The sequence below is a fragment of the Camelus bactrianus genome, chromosome 9 (genome assembly GCF_048773025.1).
Source record: "Camelus bactrianus isolate YW-2024 breed Bactrian camel chromosome 9, ASM4877302v1, whole genome shotgun sequence".
Taxonomy (NCBI): domain Eukaryota; kingdom Metazoa; phylum Chordata; class Mammalia; order Artiodactyla; family Camelidae; genus Camelus; species Camelus bactrianus.
Window position 1 is genome coordinate 6,151,664 of NC_133547.1, and position 18,914 is coordinate 6,170,577.

At 47.1% G+C, this 18,914-nt stretch overlaps 1 protein-coding gene across 1 annotated transcript; it reads left to right on the forward strand.

Moving 5' to 3' along the window:
* Positions 1 to 3,824: 3,824 nt before the first annotated feature.
* On the forward strand, positions 3,825 to 17,822 carry TSKS (testis specific serine kinase substrate). The gene is made up of 11 exons (XM_010946993.3): positions 3,825 to 3,994; positions 4,391 to 4,616; positions 12,223 to 12,318; positions 12,498 to 12,581; positions 12,834 to 12,917; positions 13,491 to 13,777; positions 14,237 to 14,431; positions 15,247 to 15,420; positions 16,102 to 16,237; positions 17,336 to 17,460; positions 17,588 to 17,822. Exons 1-11 carry the CDS (start codon positions 3,825 to 3,827, stop codon positions 17,742 to 17,744), a joined length of 1,734 nt encoding a protein of 577 aa, XP_010945295.1. The 3' UTR covers positions 17,745 to 17,822.
* The last annotated feature ends 1,092 nt before the right edge of the window (positions 17,823 to 18,914 follow it).

Sequence of the window (18,914 nt, forward strand, 5' to 3'; positions counted from 1 at the left end):
CAAAGAAATACAATGGGAGCCACAAACACAATTTTCAATAGATTCCTGCCACTTTAAAAAAGTAAAAATGAAAAGGGGGAGAGGGTATAGCTCAAGTAGTAAATCACATGCTTAGCATGAATGAGGTCCTGAGTTCAATCCCCTGTACCTCCTCTAAAAGTAAGTAAATAAATAGACCTAATTACCTCTCTCCTCCCCTAAATAAATAAATAGATTAGTGAAAATAAATTTAAAAAATTTTAAATAAAAGGGGAAATGAATTTTAATAATATATTTTATGTTACCCCATATACCCAAATATCATTTCAACCTAGCTGACATTCTTATTTTCCTAAGTCTTTGAAATCTGGTGTTTCATACGTGTAGCACATCTTAGCGGAGACTTGCTGCGTGGCAAGGCCCCAGCGGCCACACACCATTGATAGTGGTTTTGATATTGGAAGGCCAAAAATGATCACACTGGATTTGAGCAAGACAATTCTGGGCTTCAGGGATTCAGGGGCTGACTCACTGCTAAGTTTTAAGACCAGGCCATGAATCGGTCCATGTTTGGGTGTCTAGATGAGTTTTCGACGAGTACTGTTTGGTTTCAAGATGGAGCATTAAGAGGGAGCCCCAGGAGCCCTTCCAAGAGATTGAACCACAATTTGACTTGAGCAAATCAACTCTTGATTTTCTCCAGAAAAACAGGACTCATCCTCAGTCTTCCCATTTTGGCAGCTGGGCCCTCCATCAATCACCCAGGCACTCCTGCCAGGGCCCCTCCCTGTCCTTCACCCCAAACCAAAGCCAGAACACACCCCAAAGCTGGCCACCTCCTTCCATCGCCACAGCCTCACCCCATGCAGGCCACCATCACCATCATCTCTCCCTGGAACCTTGCAGCAACATCCCTTGCCCTTCTCCCCACTTCCATCCTGGCCAGTCAGGGGGCTTTTTGCAACATCAGTCAGCTGTGTCCTTCCCCAGCTTAAATGCAACAGCCTCACTGGCCTCCTCTTGGCCATTCAGACCCTCCAAAACTCATCCCTGCCCTCTGCCCAGCCTGGCTTTCCCAATGGGCAGTTCATCCTTCAGATCTCAGTACAATGTCCCATCTTTGGAAAGAACTTTTGGGTTTAGGGAATTAAGGTAACCTCTCTGTATCATACTTGAACACGTTATCCAGCATGTTTTAAAATGTGTTATAGGAGTGCGGAAGATATAGCTCAGTGGTAGAGCTCATGCATGAGGTCCTGGGTTCAATCCCCACTACCCTATTAAAATAAAAAAAATATGTTATAGGAATTTTCAAATACACCCCAAAGCAGAAAGGTATAATGCACACCCAAATACCCAACTCCTGGTGGGAGGGTAATAGGTCAGTGGTAGAGCATGGGATGTGCTTAGCATGCACCAGGCCCTGCGTTCAATCCCAAGTGCCTCCATTAAAAACAAACTAATACCCAACTCCAACAGTTATCAACATATGACCTTTACTGTTTCATTTATAAGCCCCTGCATTTGACTTCAACCCCACCAGATTCTTTTAAAGCAAGCCCTTCTCATCATGTCACTTCATGTCCATCACCCAGTTTCTCTTCCAGCATTTCACTTTGAAAATTCTTAAATATTCAGAAAGTCAAAACAACCATACAGCGAGCACCCATATGCACTCTCGCCTCGATGCTGCCATTAACATTTTACTCCACTTGCTCTATTGTATGTCTGTCCATCTGGCCTTCCCATCCTACATCCATCAATCCATCTTTTAAAAAAATTTAAAAAATTTTAATGTTTTGGTTTGAGGGAGGGAGGTAATTAGATTTATTTGCATATTTTTTTTTTAGTAGAGGTACTGGGGATTGAACCTAGGACTTCACGCACACTAAACACGTGCTCTGCCACTGAGCTCTACCGTCCCCTCATCTACTTTTGATGCATTCAAAGTAAATTGCAAACAGCGCTATTCACAATAGCCAAGGTATGGAAACAACCCAAGTGCCCATTGATCAAATGAATGGATCAAAAGATGTGGTATATATATGCAATGGAATATTATTTAGCCACAAGAAAGGAGGCTATTTTGCAATTTTTGACCACATGGACAAACCCTGAGCACGTTATGCTCAGTGAGATAAGCCAGGCAGAGAAAGACAAGTTCTGTATGATTTCACTTGTATGTGGTATCTTAAAAAGTTTAACTTGTAAAAACCAAATTAAAATGGTAGTTACCAATATATATGTATATGTATGACTGAAACATTACACTACACCAGAAATTGACGCAGCATTGTAAACAGACTATACTTCAATAAAAAAGAATGCAAAAAATAAAATAAAATAAAATGGTTTTTACCAAAGGATGGGGGGGTGGGAGATCAGATTGATGTTGTTTAAGGGTACAAACTTTCAACAAGTAGGAAATAAGCCATAGAGATCTAATGCACAGTAGAGTGAATACATACAACAATCTTGTATTATTATGATGCAATGTGATAAACATCACTACCATGGTAATCTTACTAACACATATAAATGTATCAAAGTAACACATACTTTCAATTTATAAATATCATGTCAGATTTATTCAATAAAAAAAATTAAAAGACAGATAAAAACAAAGTTGCAGACATCAATACACATCAACCATGTTGTAAGTTGAATTATGTCCTGCAAAAGGTGTTCAAGTTCTAACCCCCCAGTAGCTGTGAATTTGACCTTATTAGGAAATAGGGGCTTTGCAGATGACCATGTGACGATAAGGTCATTTGGGGGGGCCCTAATCCAATATGTCCGGTGCTCTTAAAGGTGGGGGAATTTAGACACAGAGAGAAGCGTGTCCAGAGAAAAGACAGTGTGAAGACACAGGGAGAAGATGACCCTCTACAAGCCAAGGAACACCTGAGGATATCAGATATCTGATGAGAAGCCCTCACAGCCTCAGAAGGAACCAACCCTGCTGACACCTTGACCTTGAACTTCTGGCCTCCAGAACAGACAATATCTAGCTGTGGTTAAAGCCACCCAGCCTGTGGGACTTAGTTAAAGCAGTCCTGGGAAACTAATACACCCCCAAATTCTTCAACACACGCATCATCAGCTATAGCTCAGTGTTTGTTTAGATTCTTTTTTTTCTCATTGAAGTATAGTGTACAGTGTACAATGTTGTATCAATTTCTGGTGTTGTTTAGATTATTTTCTTAAGAGGCAGAAGTCACACACAAGGAAAGGCTCCAATCCCAGGTGCACAAATCGTTGTGCTTTGACAAAAGTCCACGTCACCACCGCCCAGTTTTGATTACCTTTATACCACATCTCGACATCTAGTATTTTTCCTTTGTTTCTCTCCATTGCCTGCTGGCACCCCCACAGCACCCCCACAGAATGTCAGATCCTCCAGCACTGGCATGCAATTCTTGCTGTCTCCCAGATCCTGGGAAAGTGACAAGTCCAGGGTATTACATGAAGAATCAAGTCTGAATGGGAAGTGGGGGAGGGCTGGGTGACCCCAGAGTTAGTTTCAGGGAAAGTGAATTTGGTCCCCTCCCAAGAACTAGTGGACCCGTCCATTGTAAGTTCTGGACTAGAATGAATCAATTCCATTGTGGTTCCTCAGGGGAAGGACAGATCCAGGAAGAACTATCATCCTGGACAAGAAGAGTTCACTGGGACCCTCTGGGGGGATGTGATGAGCCAACACCTGTGCGCGTGCGCACCCCCCTTCTTAGAGCCCAGTGGTTGGGTCCTTTGTGAGGTAGACTTGTGGGGACAGGGGACTTTGAGGGTCAGTGGTCAGAGTAGTCTCAGAGGAAGAAGCCCCTGGGAGCAGGGTCCCCCACGCCATGGCGAGCGTAGTGGTAAAGACGATCTGGCAGTCCAAAGAGATCCATGAGGCCGGGGACCCCCCTGCGGGGGTCGAGAGCTGCTCCCAGCTGGTCTCCGAGGCTCCTGGGGGGGTGGCCAGCCCAGCCAAGGGGATCGCAAAGAAAAAGAAAGCCGTGTCGTTCCACGGGTGGGTTTGTCGCACCCTGTCGGGGACGGTCCTAGCGCCCAGCGCTGCCTCCAACAGAGCTCAAGTCTCACCGTGGGTGCTGGAGGAAGGGGAGGGGAGGAGAGGACGGGGCAGAGGAGAGGCAGGCAAGGGGGCGGTGGTGAAGGAGGAATCTAGAGTGGGGGAGGCAGAGAGGGAGAAGGTAGTGAAGATGGAGAGAGGGAGGGAGGGAGGAAAAGTCAGAAGGAGAGGGCACTACACGTGGAAGAAGAGAACAGGAGGCAGAGATGGAGAAAAAAGAAGTAGGCGGTGAGGTTGGAGTCAGAAAGAGTAGGAGGTGGTGGAGACAGGGAGGCAGGAGGGGCCAGACCCTGCTGGAGCTGCATCTTGACTCTCTTGCCTGTTTCTCCTCCCCAGGGTAGAGCCTCGCATGTCCCATGAGCCAATGCACTGGTGCCTGAACCTCAAACGTTCCTCAGCCTGCACCAATGTGTCCCTGCTCAACCTGGCCGCCGTGGAGCCCACCGACTCCTCGGGGACAGACTCAACCACAGAAGACAGCAGCCAACTGGCACTGCCTGTGCCACCTGCCTCCCCTACCCCACCCTGGGCTCCCAATGACCCAGACATCACGGAAATACTGGTGAGGGGCCTCCCCGGCTTGGCTGGGGAAGGCGAAGGTCCTTACTCTGGTGGTAGGCAAATACTGAGGAATGGGGGGGGGTTCTTGACTTGGAATGAGAAGGTTCTGGTCACCTTTAGAGGCCCAAAGGAACTGCTTCCTCTCCCTAACAGTCAGCCATGAATCTGTTTCATCCAGAGTGAATGATGCCTGCCACCTGGCAGTTGGTCTTTTGTTCATTCAGTCACTTCTAAATGTGCTGGGTGAGGCTGGAGTCACAGATAAGGATCGGGCCAGGTCCCTGCCCTGGGGAAAGCTCCCAGTGTAGTGGTGATAAATTCCATAATGGAGGTAACACTAGGGATCCCAGAAAAGGGCCCCTCAAACAAGGCTAGGGATATCAAGGGAAGCTTCCTGGAGGAGGCAGTGTTAGAACTGGGCTTTGATGGATGAATAGGAGTTCTCTGAGGGGACCACCTCAGAATCTGGGCCAAAACAGAGAGGTGAGCAAGATCTAGGGAAATTTAGAGAATTCCTGACTAGAGTGGGGAATGCTACAGCTTGGTCCTTTAGCTCCCCCACCAACCTCTACCCCCTGCCAGGCTTCTCCTGGGCCAGGCCCTGAACTGGACTTGACATGGACACTAGGAATTATACTAACAATAACCACAGTCATAATGATACTAATAAGATTCACTAGCATTTACCAAGGACTTTCTTTATTCCAGGAGCCTCAGTTTCCTCATCTGTAAAATGGAAATACATGTGTTTGTTCTTTCAACAAATATTTCTTAAATACCTATGATGTGCCAGGCACTGGTCTAGGAGCAGGAAATATGGTAGTACCCAAGACAGAGTTCTGGATAGAATCGTCCCCACCTCATGAGATTGTCATGACAACGACATGTAGTTCATTCATGTTTAGCACAACAGTGAGCTATATGCACAGAATACATGTTGGTTGTTATTATTACTATTCTCATTTCACAGATGAAGATATTAACCTAGAAGGTTAAATAGCATACCGAAAGTCACGCAGCTTCTGAGTAGTAGACTCAGGCTTAAGAGTTAGGGCCTGGGGGGCACCCGGCCTTGATAGGGGCAGGAGAGGTCCCTGGGGGAGCCCGGAAGAGGAAGGCCTTGGTCCAGCCAGCCATGATCAAGGAAGGATTTCTAGAAAAGGCAACACATAAACTGGATCTTGAACAGAAGGAAGGCAGAATACTGGGAAGGGTGTTCTACCTAGCTGGAACAGCATATGCAAAAGGATAGGGATTGAAAAGAGACTGGGGGAAAGGTCCTTCTGGCTGGATCATGGTGTGTGAGAGAGATGAGGCTGGTTGGGGGTGGAGGGGCAGAGGATACAGAGGCTGAGAAACATGGGCATTCTCCTGAGGGCAATGGGAGCCATTGAAGGTTCCTGGGCAGGGGAGAGGAGCAATTCTGGGGGAGTTGAGTTCCATTCCCACTTACTGAACACCTATTAGATGTCAGGGTGTGGGGAGGCAGGTCTCAGTTTTCCTCTCTTAGAAGTTCTGCAAAAGAAATGGTATAAATCCCAATTTACAGATGACAATAAAAATAAATGAGGTAGAGAGAGGTAGAGTGACCCCTACAAGATTGGAGAGCTTAGAAGAAGCAAGGCCAGGGCTAGAAGCCTAGCAGGTATGACGCTAAAGCCCAAGTCTTTTCTTTCCCTAGGAGATGCCTCTGGGCCTGGGTGGGAGATGTTTGGAGGGGAGTGAGTGGAGGCAGGAAGGCCAGAGAGGAGGCCAGGCGAGGGCCCAGGGGAAAAGGACCAGGTGGAGAGAAGGGAGCGGCAGAGACGGTCCAGGTGGGATGGATGGTCCAGGAGGCATCTCCTCCCCCAGCCAGAACCACGTCCTCCCCCTCTCTGTGAGAGCATCACTCAGGCATACTTGCAGCGGTCTGCCTCCCACTGGAGCTATTTCTGAGTCACATCCCTCAGCAGACTGTGATGCCTGTCACAAGAGCCCTGGGCAGCCAAGATCAAGGCTAGATGCAGCTGTGAGCTCACAGTTGGGCTGGAAGGGAGCATTAGCCTCTGGGGCTTCCGGTGCCTTCTCTGTATAATGGAAAAAAGTCTGACAGCCAACACCTTGGGGTACATGCAGGAACAGTGAGGAGGGAGACAGTAAGAACCCAGACTGGAACTGAGCACCTGCACTACATCAGGAGAGAAAGCTGGAGATGAGCAGAGGGGAGGGGGCAGAAACCCAGAGTGGGGGGACAGAGACCCAGAGACACAGGGGCCAAGGATCCAGAGAGAGGTGGGACAGAGAACTAGAAAGGAAGGGAAGGGGACCTGGGAGTGATGGAGACCCTGGGTAAGAGTGATAAGTCCCAGACTAGATGGAGGGGCAGCTAAAGAATGGTGAAGCAGACAGCTTTGCCTCCTGTCTTAAGCTCTGACATCTTTACAAGCCCAAAGGATGCAAGTGAGGAGAGGTTATTCTTTTTGGGGAAGGTCAGTGCCTCCAAGCAGTGATGGCCACGGAAGGTCTTTTGAGCCCTGCTTGGAACTTGGCCTGCTTTCTGCAGACTTCCCTGAGACTGCTGGGGGTTCCTGTCCTGTTGTCATTAATTTTAATGGTCCTGACAGTTATCACTGTGCTTGGCTTATTGACCATGTCATCTTGTTTGACTCTTCCTCACCACCATCTGAGCAAGGTATCATCAATCCTATTTGACAAGAAAGGAAACTGAGGCAGGTTTGGAGTGGGAAATGGGATTGCCCAGTTGCATGGCGTGTGAGTGGCCAAGGAGGGACTTATCCTCAGGTATGGCCACCCCACCCCCACCCCCAGCATCATGCCATTCACTTTTCCCCCAAGACTAACAGCTCTGCCTTCACCATTTCCCAAGTCTGCTCTAAGTGAAGCTAAAACTCACCTCCAGTGACCCCCACTGCCTTCTCTCTTTTGCCAAGTATAAACTAAGAGCCTTTCTCAGCCAACCTGTGTTCCTGCCAACAGCAGCCCTGAGAAGGTAGCTATTAGCCCCATTTCTATTTTACAGGTAAGGAAACAGAGGCTTAGAGAGGTCAAGTCCCCTCCCTGAGGTCATACAGCTAGTAAGTGAGAGAACTGAGTTGACACCAGAACCTGCTTCTCTAGTTTCCCAGAACAGCTCCCTATAGGAAACCTAAGATATTCTGGGTCCATTTAAAAATATCACTTTGTGTACTGGTTAGCTATTGTGAAACAAATGATCCCCAACCTTAAAACAACAAACCTGGAGTGGCATAGCTGGGTGCTTCTGGCTTAGGGTCTTTTAGGAGTCGTAGTCAAGATTTTGACTGGGGCTGCATTCATCTGCAGGCTTGACTGGGGCTGGAGATTGTGCTTCCAGGATGGCGCACTCACCTGGCTCTGGGTTGGAGGCTTCAGTTCCTTGCCACATGGGCCTCTCCATAGGTAGCTGCTTAGGACGTGGCCGCTATCATTCCCCAGAGCAAGAGAGAGCAAGAAGGAAACCACAGTTCCTTTTCTGAACTAGTTTCTTAAGTTGCAGACCATCACTTCTGCCTTATTCTATTTACTAGGTATGAGTCACTAAGTACAGTCACATGATGGGAATAAGACTTCACATTTTAAAAGAGCATCAAAGAATTTTATGGACATATTTTAAACTACTGTGATTTTATGGAGCTTTTATTGGTTTTTTTAATTAATTTTTTGGGTGGATGCCCTTTGCCAGGATGTGGATTTCCTTTGTACTTTTAGCTTGTTGAATGCTTTTGTCATGAAAAGGTGCTGGACTTTGTCAAATGCTTTTTCTCTATCCATTAACATGATTATGTTTTTTCCCCCAAATTTCTATTTCTTATGGCCTATATACATACATATATGTTATGTATATACACATTATATCTTCTTTATTCATTCATTAATCAGTGGGCATTTAGGTGCTTCCATATCTTAGTTTTTTTAATTAATGAACAGAGGGGTGCATTTATCTTTTCAAATTAGTGCTTTTGTCTTCTTTAGATAAATACCTAAGAGTGGAGTTGATGGATCAGATGATAGCTAATTTTTTATTTTTTGAGGACTCTCCATACTATTTTCCATAGTGGCTGTACCAATTTACATTCCCACCAACAGCGCACAGGGGTTCCCTTTTCCCCACATCCTCACCAATACTGGTTATTTGTTCTTTTTGATAATACATGTTGAGGACCTTGTATTCTATTAATACGTTATGTTACATGGGTTAATTTTCATGTTGAACCAATCTTGCATTCCTGGGATAAATCCTACTTGGCATGGTGTATAATCCTTATATACTGCTGGATTTGGTTTGCCAGTATTTTGTTGAAAACTTTGTATCCATTTTCAGAAGGAATATTGGGCTGTAGTTTTATTATCTTGTGATGCCTTTGGTTTTGGTAACATTGGCCTCATAGAGTGAGTTAGGAACTGTTCCTTCCTTTTTTTTTTTTTTTTTTTTTTTGGTGGAGAATTTGAGATGGATTAGTACCATTTCTTTTTAACATAATTGGTAGAATTCACCAGTGGTTATCTGGGCTTTCTTTGTTGGAAGTTTCTTAATTACTAACTCAACCTCTTTGCTGTGGGTCTATTCAGATGTCCTAGTTCTCCTTGAGTTAGTTTTGGTAGTTTATGTTTTGCTAGGAATTTTTCCATTTCATTTAGGTTATCAAATCTGATGACATACAATTGTTCATAGCATTCCCTTATAATCCTTTCTCTTTCTGTAAGATTGGTAGTAATGTCCCCTCTTTCCTTCCTGGCTTTAGTAATTTGAGTCTTCTTCCTCTTTTTTGTGGTCAATCTAGTTAAAGATTTGTCAATTTTGTTGATCTTTTCAAAAGCCAACTTCTGGTTTTGCTGATTTTTATTTCCTGTTTTTCCATTCTCTATTTTTTCCCCACGCTAATCTTTATTATTTCCTTCTGCTAGTTTTGGGTTTAGTTGGCTCTTCTTTTTCTAGTGTCTTAAGGTGGAAGGCTGGGTTGCTGATTAGGAGTTCTTTTTGGATGTAGGTATTTACAGCTCTAGATTTCCTTCAAAGTATTGCCTTTGCTGCATCCCATAAGTATTGGTATGTTGTGTTTTCATATTCGCTCATTTCAAAGTATAATTTCTCTTGTGATTTCTTCTACCCACTGGCTGTTTATGAGTGTGCTATTTAATTTCCATGTATTTGTGAGTTCCCCAGATTTCTTTCTGCTATTCATTCCTAATTTCACTCTACTGAAGTCACTGAGGTCAGAAAACATAATATGTATGATCTCAATCCTTTTAAACATATTAAGACTTGTTTTGTGACTTAACATATGGTCTATCTTGGACCATATGGAGAGTGTTTCATGTGCACTTGAGAAGAGTGTGTATTCTGCCATTGGGTGAAGAATTCTGTAGATGTCTGCTAGGTTTATAGTGTTCAAGTGCCCTGTCTCCTTGCTAACTTACTCTCTAGTTGTTCTACCCATTCTTGAAAGTGTTATATTGAAGTCTCCAAACATAATTGTTAAATTGTTGAATTCTCCCTTCAATTCTGTCAGTTTTTGCTTTACATGTTTTCAAGCTCTATTAGGTGCATATATGTTTATAACTGTTACAATCTTCTCAAAGACTTGACTTTTATCGTTTTGGCCAGTTTTTTCACTGTTTTTTATGGAGGGGTGGAACTGGGGGGTTCTTGACTCTGCCATTGTGCCAATGTCACCTTAACACAATAATCCTTATCTCCCTTGTTCTCTAGAGCAGTCATGCAAGAAATGTGATGTTGTTTTCATCTTACAGTGGAGGAAATTTGTCCTTTTTTCTTTGTGTATTAGTTCAGAGACTGTGAAAGAAACCAAAATATCTGGTTTAAGCAGGTTAGTTTATTTCTCACATAAAATTCTCAGGTACAGCAGATCTGCTCTTCAAATGCAGCAGGTTACAGGTGCCTGTATTCTGGGGGCTCAACTATCAAGTCATAAATTTGGTAACAAAAAGACACAACATAGCATAGTGTAAATGAGAGAAAATGTTGTCTCACTCACAGGTAGAAGTATTCATAAGGGGTTAGAACTGAGTATGGCGGCTCTACAGTGTTGAAGATTCAGTCTTCTTTCCTTTAATTATTCTGTGATATTTTGTTTTGTTTATAATTGAAGTATAGTTGCTTTACAATGTTGTGTTAGTTTCTGGTGTATCAGCTTCTTTTATTTTGTGTCCTCCATCTCTTGGTCCAAGATGGCTGCTCTGGCTTTAGCCATCAACTGTGCCTTCCAGCCAGCAGGGAGAGAGAAAGGGGGATGTTTTCCCCCCTTTATTAAAGGCATGACTTGGAAATTGCCTATATTATTTCCATTCACATTCCATTGGCCAGGGCTTAGTCACATGGACACACCTGGCTGCAAGGGAGCCTGGGAAATATAGCCTTTAGCTGGGCAGTCACGTGCCAGGCTAACTCTTCTATAAATGTAGAAGAGAGGAGAGTGGATCCTATCACATGCATCCCTCCTGAGCCAGTTTGTTTGACAGGAGTCACAAGGCATTTTATGGTGATATAAGTTTGCAATAATCAAAGGCCATATGGTGTCATGATTTAAAACAAAGGCTCTAGGTAAAATTCTGACAAAGCCACCTCCTATGCTGTGTACCTGGGAGTACAAGGGACATCCCCTCTCCAAGCCTCATTTGCCTCACTTGCAAAATGGGCCAAATAACCTCAAGGGGTTTGGTTGTGAGGAATAAAAGGGAAGAAGGTGGGTAAGTGATTGGCTTGGTGCATAGTGAGTTCTTATAACTGGAAGGTGGTTTATCTTTAGAATTCCCCACTGCCTGAAGAGAAAGACAGAGCATGTGTTTTAACAGTTACCTTTTTTTTTAAATTGAAGTATTGCTATTTACAATGTTGTGTTAGTTTCTGGTGTACAGCATAGTGATTCAGTTATACATTTATATATATTATGTTTCATATTCTTTTTCATTATAGATTATTACAAGATATGATCTATAGTTCCTTGTGTAATACAGTAGGACCCTGTTGTTTATCTATTTTATATATAGTAGTTTGTATCTGCAAATCCCAAACTCCTAATTTATCCCTCCCCTGCCTTTCCCCTTTGGTAACCGTAAATTTGTTTTCTGTTTGGTAAATAAGTTCATTTGTGTTGTTTTTTCAGATTCCACATGTAAGTGATATCATACAGTATTTGTCTTTCTCTGACTTACTTCGTGTGATAATCTCTAGGTCTATCCATGTTGCTGCAAATGGCATTATTTTTTATGGCTGAGTAGTATTCCATTGCATAACATATCACATTTTTATCTTATTTGTCTGTGGACCCCAAAGGCATTTATCTCAGGTTACGACCATCCTCGTTCTCCCACATGTCTGAGCACTCTCCCACCCCTACTCTTTCCTTGACCCTACTTATTTTTCTTCCCATCCACGAAGAAGAAAACGAGTCTGCCCCCTGGCTTTATGGAGCAAAATTACCAAGAATCAAAGACACGCAGCCCTCGCCTCAAATCCCACAGCTATTCCAGGGCAGAATCAAGGTGTAAATGCAGTTCTAGATTTTTCTTGAGGTTGGGGTGTGCTCCCACACACCCAGTGACTCACCTGTCTCCCATTCTTCCCCCAGAGTGGGGTCAACAGTGGATTGGTCCGCGCCAAAGACTCCATCACCAGTTTGAAGGAAAAGACTACGCGGGTTAACCAGCACGTGCAGACGCTGCAGGTGTGAGGACAGCCCCTCCCCAACACCTCCTCTTCCTCCAGAGCCACGTCCAACTCAGTGCACCCGTAGCCCAGCTGGGGAGACTGAGGCTCAGAAGGAAAAGGGACCTTCTTGCCTCTCCTCCCCATGAGGTGTCTCCTCAAGGCCCTGGATAACCCCTCCTCCTTTCCATGCTCCAGAGTGAGTGTTCTGTGCTGAGCGAGAATCTAGAGAGAAGGCGGCAAGAGGCAGAAGAACTTGAAGGGTACTGTAGTCAACTCAAGGTGAGCTGCTTGTGGGGCAGGAGCGGCGTGGGGTGAAGGGAGCAAGGGAGAGATCTGAGGAAGAACCATACCTTTAGCCAAGGGAACCAGGGGGGTAAAGGGCAGACTAATCAGCGGAAGGCAGAAGGTGGGGAAGAAGGGGGCGTGTCTCAGACGCGGGGGTGGAGCCTGTATGGAAAATAGCGAGAGTAAGGGTTGGGAAGCGGAACTGGAATGGGAAGGCAGGGCCCCCGCCCTGGTGTCCTGACCCAGGAGAACTGCAGGAAGGTGACCCGGTCGGTGGAAGATGCTGAAATAAAAACCAACGTCCTGAAGCAGAACTCTGCCCTGCTGGAGGTAAGGCGGAGTGGCCTGAGGGTCTGGGGATGGGAATCAGACACACGAGGTACTTGAGGTAGACTTTAGGTGGAACTTTCCGCCCTATCACCACCACCACCACCACCGCACTGCCCCTTCGTGTTCATGGTCACGCTTCTCCATGCACTTCATATTCAAGTCCGGGAGAGAAGGAAGCATGTCGGACTTTGAGTGGGAATGCTCGTCCAGTCTACATACCCACTCATTTCCCAACAAAATGGTGGAGAAGCTTCAATTGTTCTTCCTAAACAGGAGGGGCTGGAATTTGACACCTTGGAGGATTTGGAGGCAGGGGTGGAGGGCCAGTTGGAAACAGGAGGCAGGCATTCAGAGGCTGAGTTGGACTCTAGCTAGGCTATGAATGAGACATCCCTCCCTAGTTACAGCAAGGAAGAGTCCACTTAGATTTCAAGTGGGACTTTCCAGTATCCTGTCCCCACATACATTTACTTTCCAATCTCGAGAATTCATTAGGAGGATTTGGGGGTGGAGGTGGTGGCTATGGGAGGCAAAGGGCCTGGTGCCGTAACCCTGCCCTCCTTCCTGGCCCAGGAGAAGCTGCGCTACCTCCAGCAGCAACTGCAGGATGAGACGCCGAGAAGGCAGGAGGCCGAGCTGCAGGCGCTGGAGCAGAAGCTGGAGGTCGGCCTCTCGCGGCATGGCCTGGGACCCGCCGCCCAACCCCCCGGCTGCTCTGGCCCACCAGGGAGCCCTGACGAACCCCCACGACCGCGAGGCCTGGCCCCAGGTGGCTGGGGAATGGGACCCCGGGCAGGGGAGGGCCCCATTGTGAGTGAGCAGGAGTTTCGAAAGGTCTCTGCCGGCCTTGAGGAGCTGAGGTGAGTGGAATCTGGTGGTGGGCCCAGAGGGTGGCACACTCCTTGGAGGGAGTGTTCTGGGGGCGGTGTCCCAGAAGGGCTAGACTTCGAAGAACTGAGTTTTGAGTAGAGGGCTGGTGGCACAGAGATCTGCATCTGATGAAAATGAGGTGGGCGGGTTTGGGGAGGTGGAAAGTTTTGCAAGCTCCAGACTCCAGGAGGACATCCGAGCGGTTATCTTGAGGAGGCAATGTCTAGAGTAGATGTGGGGCTGGAAGGCAGGACGAAGGAAGGCCAGGATACCTGATAAGGAGATAGAGGCGGGATTCTGGAGGATATGGGAGGATTCCAAGAAATGGACAGGACTAGAGAATTTGGGTCCTGGGTGGGTCCAGCACCATGGGTTAGCTTTGGTGGGTGGGGACGATGGGAGCGTGTCCAAATCTATCCCTGACCCATTCCTTACCTCTGCCCCTCCAGGAGAGAGGTGTCCTCGCTGACCGCCCGGTGGCATCAGGAGGAGGGGGCTGTGCAGGAGGCCCTGCGGCTGCTCGGGGGCCTGGGCGGCAGGCTTGACGGCTTCCTGGGCCAGTGGGAGCGGGCGCAGCGTGATCAGGCGCAGACTGCACGGGGCCTGCAGGAGCTGCGGGGTCGGGCTGACGAGCTGTGCACCATGTAAGGGCCCAAGCCGCGGACCGCGTGGGGACGTGGGAGGGCGGGGCCTTGAGGGATAGGGTTGAGCCAATTAGGGGAGACCATATACTGACAGGCAGACGCTCCAATTAGAGTAGGGAGTAGAGTAGTGTCATACCCAATAAAGACTGAGGCGCGGAACCAATTAGAGGTAAGTTCCCTACCTAAAAAGGACCAGGAGAGGAGCCAAGTAAGCAAAGGAGAAACCAATTAGAGAACAGGGAGGAGCTTTCTAACATTAAAACTCAAAAGGAGGGACCAATCAGAACAGAGAGAAGCAAGGCAGGGCCGGGTATTGCAAACGGGATGGAGACCCGGGTGCTGGGCTAATCTTGGGTGGAGCCTTGCTAGGACTGCAGGTTTCCAGCTCTCTGAAAGTAGAGTAGTTCTGTGAAACCTTATGTAAGCCAAAATGGCATAAAGCGAAGAAGAGATTACCTTAGGATACGTCTTCCTAACAGATGCACAAAATAAATCGCGATAAAGCACAGATGTTTATAAACAACGCAGTCCAAAGCTATGGTGCCTTGAGGCGGAGACACTTAATGTCATTCCCAGAGAAGGAGTTAGATGTGCTGCTCTTGCTGCTTCTGTAACGGCTTGCTACAAAACAAATGCCTTTTGTCTTTTTTCATAAAAGCGAAAATCCTCTTTGGATTTCATTTGGTTAGTAAAAACAGGCACTAATGTAGGTCTTTCACAAAAGTAAAGTGGGTAAAGGGAACTTTCAAAAATTAGGAATACCTCTACACTGTTGGAGAGGCGACCTCGCTGCTCTGCTTACCCTCACGCCTCAGGGTGGAGCGGTCAGCAGTGTCTGTGGCTTCACTGAGGAACGAGCTGGAGGGGCTGGGCCCAGTAAAACCAATTCTGGAGGAGCTGGGGCGGCAATTTCAGAGCTCTCGAAGAGGGTCTGACCTCTCCATGAACCTGGATCGGGCCTCCCAAGGCTCCTGTGCCCGCTGCGCCAGGTAAGGGGGCAGGGCCTGGCTCCAGGTACATTCTGAAAAGCACTGAAGGAGATGAGACTTTAGCTAGAGTGGGGTGGGAAATTCATTGTGGGAGACAGGGCATCCCCATGTATTGTAGGATGGGCCAATCCTGCTGCATTATGGGAGTCACATTTCTTCCCTCCCCACAAGGTGAAGTCAGTGTTTCATGGAACGCGAGAAAGACTTGATACATTTCATGCATCCTGGGTTTCCAGAACATTGTGAGGACTTTAGGAAGTGGTACTTGATGGGAGGTAGGGTTTCCCAGTGCATTGTAGGGAAGTAAGACCTTGGGGTATTGGAAGGCTAAGGGATATCATGCTTGATCCATATTCAGAAAGGTAGGAGGGAGCGAAAATTCCAATACAACTTGGGATCAGCTTTAACTAGTGCAGTGTGGGAAATGTGACTTTTTGATGAACTGAGGGCCGTTGATGCCCATTGGGAATGGGAATCCTCAGGCACTGAGGATATTCCCCATGCTGTGGAAACTAAGGGATACCTAATACACTGTAGGTTGGCCCCAGTGCATGGTGGGAAGGTTGCGTAGGTGCATAGTGGGAATGGGACCCAGGTGGAGGCTGGGCAGGTGGGCATGCGGCATCCTGGGAATGGAGTTAGTTCTAGGCCTCTTTCACCTGGTGACTACCCCTCCCCCAGCCAGGGGCAGCAGTTGTCCACGGAGTCCTTGCAGCAGCTGCTGGAGCGAGCGTTGACCCCGCTAGTGGATGAGGTGAAGCAGAGGGGCCTGGCTCCTGCCTGCCCCAGCTGCCAGAGGCTACACAAGAAGATTCTGGTACTAGGGACCACGGGCCACTATGCCCCACTTTTCAGTCAGGGCAGGGGGAGGGGAGCCCCAGGCACAAGGATACTTCTGGTGTGTGGCAGGATGGGAAGGGTGAGCTGTGGGCTGCAGGTGTTGGGGGAACACTTGGCTAATGCATTAGGATGGGGGCAGGGGAAAGCAGTTTGGCAGTTAGTGAGTCATAAGTCAGTCATCATGGAACCTTGGGTGATGGACTTGGGCCCAAAGCATGATGGGATGTTGGATCTGGTGCATTGTAGGACACAGGAGACAAACACCAGTCTATAGCTTCGTGGAATATAAGCTGGATTTTCTGTGGACCTTAAGAGAGGCAATACATTATATGGGATCACTGAGGTCAGACAGGGGACCCAGCGAAGAGAGGTCACAGTTAAGGTAATGCATTATGGGAAATGGAACCACAGCTCTTCATGAGGCATCGGACCACAGATTCAAGCCCAGTAGCTGATGGAACTTGAGACCAGTGCACATTCTGAAACATAAGAGATTTAGTATATTATTGGCTACTGGCCTAATGTATGATGGGCTATAAGTTGTCGTGGGTGAGACAGACAAGCGAGGCAGTAAGGGACATTATGAGGCAGAGCTACAGGACTAAGACATGATAGGACACGGGTGCATTGTGGGATATAGAGAACCAGAGCACTAAGGACTATTACTATGACAGAGAGCCTGGCCTAATAGATAAGGAGATGTCAGGTCCTGTGAATTATGGGAATAGAAGGTCATCACGTGATGGGATACTGGGGCTCAGACATCAAATGCATGATGGGCATGAGGCGGCAATATGATTGATGCTGGTTTAGTGCCAATGGGGACAAAGAAGGCCAGGGCAACGGGAGACAGACAGTGGGTCACACACAATGGAATCTAGTGCACAATGGAATCTGGAAGGCCGGGGCATTGTGGGACATTGGGGATCAGTCTCAGGCTCAAGGCATGATGGGATACCCTGGGGGAGGAATGTGGGCCCCACGGGACCCTGCCCCTTGCGCTCCGCGATCCAGATCCCCCTCCACCCCCAGCCCAGTCCGGCAAGCCCAGCCGCGCCTACACTCCTCTCCCCAGGAGCTGGAGCGCCAGGCCTTGGCCAAACACGTCAGGGCAGAGGCCCTGAGCTCCACCCTTCGGCTGGCCCAAGACGAAGCCTTGCGGGCCAAGAACCTGCTGCTGACAGACAAGATGAAGCCGGAGTGAGGAAGGAGGCTGAGGGCATGGGAGGAGGGTGAGGTCTTGGGGAAAGGGCCTGAGTCCCCGCCTCCTTCCACTCCAGCCCCATGGCGTCTGGCATCACCAGCCCTAACTCCCTACTCATGACAGGGAGAAGGTGGCCGCTCTGGACTATCTACACTTGAAGATGTGTTCCCTCCACGATCAACTCAGCAACCTGCCACTTGAGGGGTCCACAGGGACAATGGGGGGAGGAAGTGGGGGAGGGAATCCCCCAAAACGTGGGGGCCCAACCCCTGAACAATAAATGGGCCCCTCATGCTGGCATGAATTCTGTCTCCTTTTTGGCACCAAAAGAGGGCTAATAAATTGCACTCACACCATGCACCAGCCTCTGTGCTCACTATGACTTGATCCTCAGCCAACAGGGTATCATGGTTTCCAGAGAGATGCTGATGATGGTACACTGTATTATCTCACACAATTTCTGAGGATCAAGAATCTGGGAGTGGCCTAGCCAGATGGTTCTGGCTCAGGGTCCTCATGAGTTTGCAGTCAGGATGTCAGCTGGAACTGCTGTCATCTGAAGGCTTAACTTGGCTGGAGGTGACACTTCCAAGATGGTGCACTCATATGACTTTTGGTTGGAGGCCTCAGTTTCTCATGGCAGCTAACTTCCCCCAGGGCAAGCAATCTAAGAACAAGCAGGATGCTACAGTGCCTTTAATGACCTAGTCTTGGAAGCTGCAAACCATCATTTTCTCTTCCTGTATTCTTTAGAATTGAGTCACCAAGTCCAGATCATACTCACAGGGTGTATCAAAGAATTTGCAGCCATATTTTGAAAAGAATGTCCATTTGTGGGCATGTTCTAAACTACCACACCAATGCAATTTTTAAACTTATAATTCAAGTATAATATAAACAGAAAAGGTCACAAGTTAGAAGTGTACAGCTCAATGAATCATCATGGAATGGACATGTAACCACCACCAAGATTTAGAAACTGCACCTGACTAGCACTTCTTGAACCCCAATCACTACCCTTTCCTTCTACCCCAAAGGTAACCCCTATTCTAACACCATGGCAGTAAGGTAAGAAAAGGAACAGTACAAAGATAGGGAAGGAAGAAAACATCATTCTGAGATGGCATATCTGTGCATATAGAGAATAACAAGGAATCCAATAGAATAAATTACTAAAAATTAGTGAGTTTAGCAAGGAAGCTGAATAAAAGGTGAACATAAAAAAATGATTTCGGCGGGGAGGGTATAGCTCAAGTGGTAGAGTGCATGCTTAGCAGTACCTCCCCTGAAAATAAATAAAACCTAATTACCACCCTTCCAAACAAATTTTTTTCATTTTAAAAAAGATTTAAAAAAATGATTTCTGTATGCCCATGATACAAGGTTAGAAAATGAAAAAGTTTTAAAGGTGCTATTTCTACATAGCATAAAACTAAAAAATGCCTAGGAA

What these genes read in the sequence shown, in the direction of transcription:
- TSKS (XM_010946993.3), top strand. Translation starts at nt 3,825, where the DNA reads ATGGCGAGCGTAGTGGTAAAGACGATCTGGCAGTCCAAAGAGATCCAT. An exon ending in AGCACGTGCAGACGCTGCAG is followed by an intron (nt 12,319 to 12,497) that starts GTGTGAGGACAG and finishes TCCATGCTCCAG; the next exon opens with AGTGAGTGTTCTGTGCTGAG. An exon ending in AGAACTCTGCCCTGCTGGAG is followed by an intron (nt 12,918 to 13,490) that starts GTAAGGCGGAGT and finishes TTCCTGGCCCAG; the next exon opens with GAGAAGCTGCGCTACCTCCA.